The sequence below is a fragment of the Taeniopygia guttata genome, chromosome 23 (genome assembly GCF_048771995.1).
Source record: "Taeniopygia guttata chromosome 23, bTaeGut7.mat, whole genome shotgun sequence".
NCBI classification, from domain to species: Eukaryota; Metazoa; Chordata; class Aves; order Passeriformes; family Estrildidae; genus Taeniopygia; species Taeniopygia guttata.
The window spans coordinates 5744502-5754888 of record NC_133048.1 but is presented as its reverse complement, the minus strand read 5'-3'; the positions used below and the strand labels follow the sequence as shown (position 1 = coordinate 5754888).

Sequence of the window (10387 nt, the reverse complement as noted above, 5' to 3'; positions counted from 1 at the left end):
CCCTGGATCCCTGGCAGTGCCCAAGGCCAGGCTGGACACTGGGGCTGGAGCAGCTGGGACAGTGGGAGGGGTCCCTGCCATGGCAGGGGTGGCACTGGGTGGGATTTAAGGTCTCTTCCCAATCCAAACCATTCCATGATGTAAAATGGGGAAATCTGGGGCATTCAGAGCCCTGAGGAGGAGGTGGCAGTACTAAGGAAGGGAAAAGGAGCAAAAAAATTAAAAAAAAAAACAAACTTAAAAACCACCCTCACCTTAATCACCTGAAGTGCCTGGGGAAGGGCAGTGCCCAAAGCAGAACAGCACCAGCTGAAACTTTCCTTTGACTTTTATAATTACAGAATAGAAAAGAAATCGTCGATTCACGTTACAAAGACGGGCTCATAGAAAACCAAGCCAACGGAACAGAAACACCCAAGGTCCCGGGGTCCGTGCCCAGCTCCTGTGGAGCCCAGCGGGGGAGGCTCTTCCCAAGAGCTTTAATGCCACTGAGCTCTTCCTGCTGGGCTTGGGAAGGGCTGGGAGCAGGGGAGCTCTGCCTGTCCTTCCCACCCCATCCCAGAGCAGGTCAGTGGAGCACCCGTGGTCCTGGAAAGGAAAATAAACCCCAAAGATGCTGCTGGCCCCAGGCCTTGCCGATGGGGATATGCTCTGGAGGATGAGGGGGATCACTGCCTGAAAAAAACACGATTTTCCATGGAAAAAAAGAGGGGCAAAGGGTGGAAAAATTATTGCCTGTAGAGTTCGCAGCTTGGCTGGAGGTGGTGGAGGGCTGTGGGGGGCTCAGCCCATCCCAGCTCTGGGCCCTGGCACTTCCAGGGCTCCCTCGTGGGAAGGGACAAAAAACCGTTCCAGGGTGCAAAAAATTGCCCTGGCACTGGAGGAGAAACCGCTGGGAGGTGAAATCCACCCAAACTGCCCATCTCCCATGGGTGCAGGGCGGGCTTCGGAGCAGATCCAGGATCCTGAGGAGCCGCATCCCACAGAAAGGAGAGTGAGGAGCTCGTGGGACACTCCAGGAAACTCCTTTTTTTCCTTCCAGTTCCTTCCAAGGCTTTTCCTTCCCAGCTGATCTTCCTTCCGCAGAGCGATCCCTGCCCAAACCATCCCACACCCCCCAAAATCCTTCCCCCCGTGCCGCTGGAGCTGAGGATGAGTTTGGCACCGAGCCCCCCACGATGAAGGGGGCAGGGTGGGACCCCGGCCCTGGGGAGGTTTGGGGGGTCCCAGCGATGCTGAAGGCACGGTGTCAGCCTCGGGGGGGCCCGGCTCAGCCAGAGTCTACTCAGGCACTTTAAATTAAATAAAAACCCAAAGAAATGATTGGGAAAAAACCAAACCAAAGTAACCCCAAACATTCATCAGATCCATTCGGGTGCTGGGAAGGGGCTGTGCCGCAGCGTCGCTGTTCCCAGCTCGGAGCAAGGCCCCCAAAATGTGGGAGGAGGGGGTGCAGGGGGATTTCGGGGTCCTGTCCCTCCGTGTCCCCAAATCTGGGGGTCGGGGCGATGCCGATGGACAGATCCGACTCCTCGGGGCGTCCCGGACGAGCCCCCTCCGTGCTGCTCCATCCGAGCGTGGGCGGCTGGAGAATTCCCGCTGGAGTGAGTCTGAGCCCAGATCCGGAGCTGCAGGGAACTGTCCCTGTCCCTGTCCCTGTCCCTGTCCCTGTCCCTGTCCCTGTCCCTGTCCCTGTCCCTGTCCCTGTCCCTGTCCCTGCCCCTGCCCCTGTCCCACCCGCTGCTCCAAGGAAAAGCCGCGCTGGGAGCAGCTGAAGTGTCCTGTGAGCGCTGCCACTCCCCGTGTCCCCGTGTCCCCGTCCCGGGGTGGCCCAGCGGCTCCCGTGCCGGCTCTGGGGTGTCCCGGGCTGCAGGAGGGGACGGGACGGGCGCTCGCCGTGGTGGCACCGTCACACCCGTGGTGGCATCAGGGGCTGGTGGCTCCGCGGGGTCCTGGCGCCGCTGGCTCCCGGTTATCCCGAGCTGGAAAAGAGGGGACAGGAGGGGCTGGGACATGGCGTGTCCCCAGGTGGGGACAAAGAGGGACAAAAAGGGACAAAAAGGGATAAAAAGGGGACAGAAGGGGCTGGGACAGAGCCACGGCGTGTCCTCAGGTGGGGACAAAGAGGGACAAAAAGGGACAAAGAGGGGACAGGAGGGGGTGGGACAGACCCACGGCGTGTCCCCACGTGGGGACAAAAAGAGGACAGGAGGGGTTGGGTCAGAGCGCACGGCACCTGGGGACAAAGAGGGGACAGGAGGGGCTCGGACAGAGCCCACGGTGTGTCCCCAGGTGGGGACAAAGAGGGACAAAAAGGGACAAAAAGGAGACAGGAGGGGCTGGGACAGACCCACGGCGTGTCCCCAGGTGGGGACAAAGAGCTGTGGCCAGAGGGGGGCAGGGACCTCTCACGGGGTCGCTGCTCTCCTTTACCCCCAGAAATGTCACCGAGCCCCAGGGGAGCAGGGCTGGTGTCCCTCACGTGGGGACACGGCGTTCTTGGGTTCATTCCTCGCTCTTCTTCTTGTGTCTGTTCTAATTTTATTTTTATTTTTGGTTCTTATTTCTGTTTTTGTTGTCATTATGATCGGCATTGTTATCATTGTTACTATTAATAATGTTATTGTTATTATTAATGATAATAATAATATTGCAGTTGCTACTGCTACTATTGCCAGTACTATTATTCTTCTTGTTATCTTTGCTTAATTTCAGTTATTAAACTGTTGTTACCCTGCAGGTTTTCCCTATTATTGTTGTTATTTTTCTTATTAATAATAATAATAACTGGTTCTCCCTGTTATTGTTGTTGCTATTTCTATTTTTATTGATAATAATATAGCTCCTCCTACAACTATTACTACTACTATTAACATTATTCCTGTTATTATATATTTTTAAAATCAGTTATTAAACTGTTTTTACTCCACAGGTTTTCCCTATTATATTTGTTATTTTTCTTATTAATAATAATAATACTAATAATACAGTTCCTCCTCCTACTATTATTATTGTTATATCTTTCTTCATTTCAATTATTAAACAGCTGTTACCCCATAAGTTCTCCCTATTATTGTTGTTTTTATTTTTATTTATAGCAATAATACACTTGCTACTACAACTATTATCACTATTACTACTACTACTATTATTCTTGTTATTATATTTTACTTCATTTCCATTATTAAACTGTTGTTTTATCACAGGTTTTCCTTATTATTGTTGTTGTTATTGTTATCACCACCACCACCAATATTATTATTATTAATAATAATAATGACGATGCTATTACTGTTTCTATTATTGTTGTAATTATTCCCAGACCTCCCCACGCCGCCATTAATTCAATCACAGCTAATTAGAAACTGCAGAATCAGCTGTAATTGCTGTGGCTGCAGCGCGGCTGGCCCTGGGGACATGAGTGACCCTGAGGACACGGCTGGCCTTGGGGACATGGCTGGCCTTGGGGACACGAGTGACCCTGGGGGCACAAGTGACCCTGGGGGCACGAGTGACCCTGGGGACATGAGTGACCCTGGGGACATGAGTGACCCTGGGGACACAGCTGGCCCTGGGGACACGAGTGACCCTGGGGACATGAGAGACCCTGGGTACATAAGTGACCCTGGGGACACGGCTGGCCCCGGGGACACGAGTGACCCTGGGGACACAGCTGGCCTTGGGGACACGGCTGGCCTTGGGGACATGAGTGACCCTGGGGACACGAGTGACCCTGGGGACACAGCTGGCCTTGGGGACACGGCTGGCCTTGGGGACATGAGTGACCCTGGGGACATGAGTGACCCTGGGGACATGAGTGACCCTGGGGACATGGCTGGCCCTGGGGACACGAGTGACCCTGGGGACACGAGTGACCCTGGGGACACAGGTGACCTTGGGGACACGAGTGACCCTGGGGACACGAGTGACCCTGGGGACAAGAGTGACCCTGGGGACACGAGTGACCCTGGGGACATGAGTGGCCCTGGGGACACAGCTGGCCCTGGGGACACGGCTGGCCCCGGGGACACGAGTGGCCCGCCCCACAGAGCCTTGCTTGTCCCTTCACTGCTAAGAGGAGCAGTGGCACCCCGGCGTCCCCTGCCTGTCCCTGTCCCCTCCAGGAGCCACCACGTGTCCCCACTTTGGGGACAGGAGCGCCCCCGAGTCCCTGAGCTGCCACTACTGCCAGGGGGACGGAGGGGACATGGAAATGACACCTGCATTAATTAGCCAGTGGGTCATTAAGGAGCTGCTGGGGACAGGGGCAGCTGGCAGAGCGGTGACAGTGTCAGGTGTCACCAAAGCCCAGGCTGGGTCCCTGGCACCGGGACTGGCAGAGGGCACCGGGCGGGCACAGTCTGCGGGGTTTGGGACAGGGACCGCCCGGAGCCCGCGGTGTCCCCAGCACAGCCCCAGCCCTGGGTGCCAGCGGCCTCCGTGTCCCCTGCGGAACTGAGACTGCAGTTCCAGCACTTCACAGCGAGGTTTGGGCTGATTTCCCCAAATCCTGCAGCTTCCCACAGCCATGGGGTGCACTGGGCCTGAGCACCCCCGGCACCCCCGTGCCCTGGGGGTGACACGGGTGGGCTCCCCCGTCCCTCTGCCGTGGTGGCTGTGCCCGGTCCCACCCAGCAGGGCTGAAGGGACACAGGGGACACGTCCCACCCATGGCACAACCCTCCTGGGTCCCCGAAGGGCCGGCAGGACACCCCAGTAACCCCCAGCATGTGGGAGCTGCCACTGCCACCATCCGTGTCCCCACCCGTGTCCCACCCCCACCCGGGGCCTGGGGGCTCTCAGGGAAGGACCAACCCCGTGCAGGGTGCACAGCACCCATGGGTGCTCCCCTCCGCCCCATCAGTGTCCCCAGGGAGGGCCCGGCAGTGTCACAGAGGGATTTGTCCCCTCCCAGCCCCTCTTTCCCTCCCTAACGGCATCGCCTGCCCTTGAATTTGCATACGAGGCTTAAAATATAATTAATTTTTGGCAGCGGGAGGTGAATCCCTTTAGATTCGCGAGCCTGATCTCGCTGCAGCGTTCACCGAGCTCGGCCTAAGGGGAAGGGAGGGCGAGGGGAGCCGGCAGCGCTCATCGGGAGAGCTGAGAGCCACAGCGGGCCCGGGCAGGGCCGGGGAACCTCAGCAACACAGCCCGGTACAAACACAGCCCGGCAAACACAGCCAGGGAAAAACCAAAAACACAGCCCGGTAAAAACACAGCCAGGGAAAAACCAAAAACACAGCCCGGCAAAAACACAGCCCGGTACAAACACAGCCCGGTGAAAACACAGCCCGGTACAAACACAGCCCGGTAAAAACCAAAAACACAGCCCGGCAAAAACCAAAACCACAGCCCGGCAAGAACACAGCCCGGCAAAAACCAAAAACACAGCCCGGTAAAAACACAGCCCGGCAAAAACCAAAAACACAGCCTGGAAAACACAGCCTGGTAAAAACACAGCCCGGCAAGAACCAAAAACACAGCCCGGTAAAAACCAAAAACACAGCCCGGTAAAAACACAGCCAGGTAAAAACACAGCCCGGCAAAAACCAAAAACACAGCCCGGTAAAAACACAGCCTGGAAAACACAGCCCGGCAAAAACCAAAATCACAGCCCGGCAAACCCGACCAGAACCCGCGGGGGATCCTCCCCTGCCTGAGGAGAGGATGCACAGCCCCAACTCTGCCTGAGACACCTTCCTGGGCACACTGGGGGTCCTGCAGCCCCGAACACCCGAGACTCACGTGTAGAGCGGCTGGAGCTGCAGGTGCGATGTCTTCTGGGGCGCCTGGTACCCGTAGGAGTCAAAGCCGCCGATGAAATCAACTGCGGAGAGGCGGGAGAGCGGTGGGATGAGCCGGGAAGGGCAGCAGGGACGGGAACATCCCGAGGGATGGGAACATCCCGAGGGATGGGAACATCCCGAGCTGCAGCTGCATCCCAGCAAAATGCGGCACCCCAGGGAAATGCGACTTCTCAGTGGGCAGTTGGGAAGTCCTCAGAGCCCCTGCGGGGCCTGAAGGGGCTCCAGGAGAGCTGCAGAGGGACTGGGGACAAGGATGGAGGGACAGGACACAGGGAATGGCTCCCAGTGCCAGAGGGCAGGGCTGGATGGGAGATTGGGAATTGGGAATTGTTCCCTGGCAGGGTGGGGAGGGGCTGGGCTGGAATTGCCAGAGCAGCTGTGGCTGCCCCTGGATCCCTGGCAGTGCCCAGGGCCAGGCTGGACACTGGGGCTGGAGCAGCTGGGACAGTGGGAGGGGTCCCTGCCATGGCAGGGTGGGGTGGGATGGGATTTAAGGTCCTTTCCCACCCAAACCATCCCGTGATTCGGTGATCCTGAACCACCACTGCATCCCCAGGGGAATAAATCAGAACCACAAACTGGATGAGATCAGAAGGGACCGCTGCTGGTCACCAGCCCAACCCCCGCTCAGTCCGGGTCCCCCGGGGCACCGGGAATTCTGTCCCGGCTGCTTTGGATCCCCCAGCGAAGGAGGCTCCCCGGGCTCTCTGGGCAGCCTGGAACGGAGCTGGGGAGGCACAGCCACAGCCCAGCCGGGGCCTCGCCCCGCCGACAGCACACGGGACAGCGGCAGCATCCCGGGAAACACCGCAGCATCCCGGGAAACACCGCAGCATCCCGGGAAACACGGCAGCATCCCGGGAAACACCGCAGCATCCCGGGAAACACCTCAGCATCCCGGGAAACACCGCAGCATCCCGGGAAACACGGCAGCATCCCGGGAAACACCGGTGAGATCGGAGGGAAGGGTCCGGAGCGCTTCCCTGACCCGGCTGGGGGTGCCCTGGGGTGCCCTGGGGTGCCCTGGGTGCTGTGGGCACCCAACTTCTCCCAGATCACCCCGTGTTTCCCCAGGCCGGACCCCTCTCCCTGGCACAGGAATGGACTCCAGGTGCAGCCAGGCTGGGAAATCCAACCTCTGCAGGATCCCCACACCACCCCACTCCCCAAATCCCACATTGGGGGGGTTACCCACGGGTGTCCAGGGGCTGAGAGCTCCAGGGAGAGCCCCCCTCTCCCGGAATATTTCCCTTCCTGACTCAATATTCTGCCAGCTTTCGATTTTGACGCCATCCATCCATTTCCAAATCGAATAAGATATTCCATTAAAAAGATGCATTTGCATCCCGGGCTGAGGCAGCATTAATATTAAAATTGTGTTGGAAGCAGGAGTTTGTAGGAGTGCAAACGCGCTCCAGGGCCACCAGCGCCGGATAAATCCTTTTGGGAAGGAGCTGCTGCCGCAGGCAGAGGCCAATTCCCCATGGAGGCGGTTCTTTCCATGGGAAAGGGGGGAAAACACGGGGGCTGGGACCACCCGTGGGTCCGTGGCATGGGTGGGTGGGGTGCTGATCCCAGTGCTGATCCCAGTGCTGATCCCGGGGCTGATCCCAGTGCTGATCCCGGGGCTGATCCCAGTGCTGATCCCGGGGCTGATCCCAGTGCTGATCCTGGGGCTGATCCCAGTGCTGATCCCAGTGCTGATCCCGGGATTGATCCCAGTTCTGATCCCAGTTCTGATCCCAGTGCTGATCCCAGTGCTGATCCCAGTGCTGATCCCAGTTCTGATCCCGGGGCTGATCCCAGTGCTGATCCCAGTGCTGATCCCAGTGCTGATCCCAGTGCTGATCCCGGGGCTGATCCCAGTTCTGATCCCAGTGCTGATTCCAGTTCTGACCCCGGGGCTGATCCCAGTGCTGATTCCAGTTCTGACCCCGGGGAAGGAGCGAATCCGGGGGGTTGTGCCCCAGCCCTGCTGGGCTCTGCCTTGCTGGGAATTAATTAATGGCAGATGAGCTGTTAATGCCCTTGGACAGCCCCAACCTCGAGCCTGGCCGGGCTGGGTGGGAGCAGGAGGAGCAGTAAGGATGGGATAGAGTCAGCCTTCACTTGCCCAAAGTGCTGTTTTCCCACTGTTCTGGGGTGAAAACCTGGCAGTGGGGAGGTTGTGGGGACACAGCCTGGGGGACACAGCTCTCCTGTCACACCCCAGCAGCAGCTCTGCCTCACCAGGGATGGGAAAATGGGGCAAAAACCCAACTCAAGGGATTTTCTGTGCTGTGTGGGACCCAGACCCTGCTGGGAGCTGCCATCCTGCCAGGTGGCACCAGCCAGGACACTGTGCCCCTGTCCCCCCCAGGCCAGGCACTTACAGCTGTCCTCCTCCTCCAGGAACACTTTGCTGACGTAGCAGGCGTAGACGAAGCCGAAGAGCTGCGGAGAAACGGGCAGGGAGAGGCTGGTTAGTGGGCATGGGCAGCACAAGGGGCACCGTGCCAGTGGGGCATGGCTGGGGCACTGGGAGTGAACTGGGGGGCACTGGGAGTGAACTGGGGGTGACCTGGGGGGCACTGGGAGTGACCTGGGGGCCCTGGTGGTGACCTGGGGGCCCTGGTGGTGAACTGGGGGGCCCTGGTGGTGAACTGGTGGCACTGGGGGCGACCTGGGGGCCCTGGTGGTGAACTGGGGGGCACTGGTGGTGAACTGGTGGCACTGGGAGTACCCAGAGCCCATCCCAGCACTGTTTGGGGTGCAGCACTGTTGGATGGATTCAGCTGCACAAGGTGGGGGCCCCTAAAGGGGCCGGAGCTGACACCCCCAGAGGTGCTGAGCCCCACACAGTGCTGGGACCCCTCTGGGGACTCTGATTCCCCTCAAAGCTCTACTTTAGGGAGCTCTGCCCCAGGTGTGACCCACTGCCACCCCGCCACAGGGGGTGACAGTCACCGGCGAGGGGGGCCCTCCCTCCCAGCAGGCAGCAATTCCCAGGGAGTGACTCCTCCATCCATCCCTGCAGCGCTCACGCTGACCAGTTCTGGGCTGGTTCACAGCCGGGGGTGCTGGCAGGGCCCTGCCTGCTCCTCTCTGGGTGACAGAACCGTGTGACGGGGGCAGTGCGGTGCCTCTGCTCAGCCCGGTGACATCCCCCGGTCTGGGATGGGGTGAGGAGGGGCCCCTTACCGCCAGGAAGATCTGCGTGGCGCTGCTCAGCACCTCGATGTACTGGTAGTCCAGCAGGCAGCCGCTGACCGAGATGACGTGGTGGTCCTCGGGGGCCAGCCGGGAGTTGAGCACCGGTGTCACCAGGCAGCCCGGGCCGTTCTCCATCCACCACGAGCGGTGCAGAGACGTGTTGAAGGTCATGATGAAGTCCCGGTCCTGCAGCAGGAGGGGGGGGGATGGTGGAGCCGAGGCTCTTTGCAGGAGGGTTGCACGGTAATGGGTTTTCCCAAGGCAAGGACGCTCCCTGAGGTCAGAGCAGGGCACCTCCCTGACCCCCAGCCCGGGTTTGGGGCTCCCTCCACCGCTGGCACTGCGGCCACCCGCTCAGGCAGCACCCAGGTGACACCCGGCTGGCAGGGTGGGTGCCACAGAGCGGGCACCAGAGTGGCAGGGAAGGAGTTTGTGATGGTGCCTCCTGCCACGCCAGGGATGGGAGCATGGCAGAGCCCCATCGGCGTGCTCAGGGATGCAGGGCAGCCCCTGCAGCTTCCCCTGGGCTTTTGGGGTGCCACGTCCTCATCCCACTCCCAGGGAGCCTTGCAGGGTCCCCCTGGAGCATGTCCCCTCCTTGCCAGCCCCTCACAAGCTTTGGGGCTCTGCCTGGCTCCTCTCCAGCAGCTCTGGGGTGGCCTTGGGCAGGCAGCAGCTCCCTGCAAGGGGAGAATGCTCAGCCCCTGGCTGCCCCTTTCCACCCCACAAGAGCCCCCCCGGCACCTCTGGCTGAGCCCCCACCCCACGAGAGCCCCCCCGGCACCTCTGGCTCAGCCCCCACCCCATGAGGGTCCCCCTAGTATCCCTGGGGACCCCCCACCCCCCAGAGATCCCCCCCAGCCCCTCCCCGCCCAGCCTGGCTGTGCCGGGGCTGAGCATCCCCCGCAGGAAATCACCGATCTGGAATTAAAAGATTTCCGCTGCTGGGGGCGGCAAAAAGCCCGAAAGGGAGCGGGTGGGTTTGGGTTTGTGGAGCCGGAGGATGCGCAGGGAGGTGGGCGAGGGGGAGCTGGGGCGGGCAGCGGGGATTCCCACACAGAGCCGAGGGAATCCTCCCCCTCTCCCCCTCTTTTTTTCGTGTAAAAACGCAATTTAACGGCGCAGGGTGTGGGAAGGGACAGCCCCACTCACATCCTCACCCCGTGGCCGCAGGGTGACGTCCCAGAGCCGGGAATGCCGTCCAGCCATGGCTGGGAACCCCAGAAACGCGGGGGAAATTAGGAATATACAGCAGGGCAGTGCCCTCCCCCCACCCGCTGCCCTCTCCATCCCCATCCCTGCCACTGCTCATCCCACTCTCGGCGTTCCGCCTCTCCTTTATCCTCAGTGGAAATAAAGGAAATTCAGTTTGGGCTCGGACACGG

General features: G+C 59.8%; 1 protein-coding gene across 1 annotated transcript in view; it reads right to left on the bottom strand.

Moving 5' to 3' along the window:
* Positions 1-310: 310 nt before the first annotated feature.
* NKAIN1 (sodium/potassium transporting ATPase interacting 1) overlaps positions 311-10387 on the bottom strand; it is a 36244-nt gene continuing 26167 nt past the window's right edge. Inside the window, exons 4-7 of the mRNA XM_030290241.4 lie at positions 8991-9188; positions 8183-8243; positions 5749-5830; positions 311-1982 (exon numbers count right to left, since the gene is read on the bottom strand). Coding sequence (XP_030146101.1) covers positions 1973-1982; positions 5749-5830; positions 8183-8243; positions 8991-9188 — 351 coding nt within the window. The 3' untranslated portion in view covers positions 311-1972. The remainder of the gene's footprint in view (positions 1983-5748; positions 5831-8182; positions 8244-8990; positions 9189-10387) is intronic.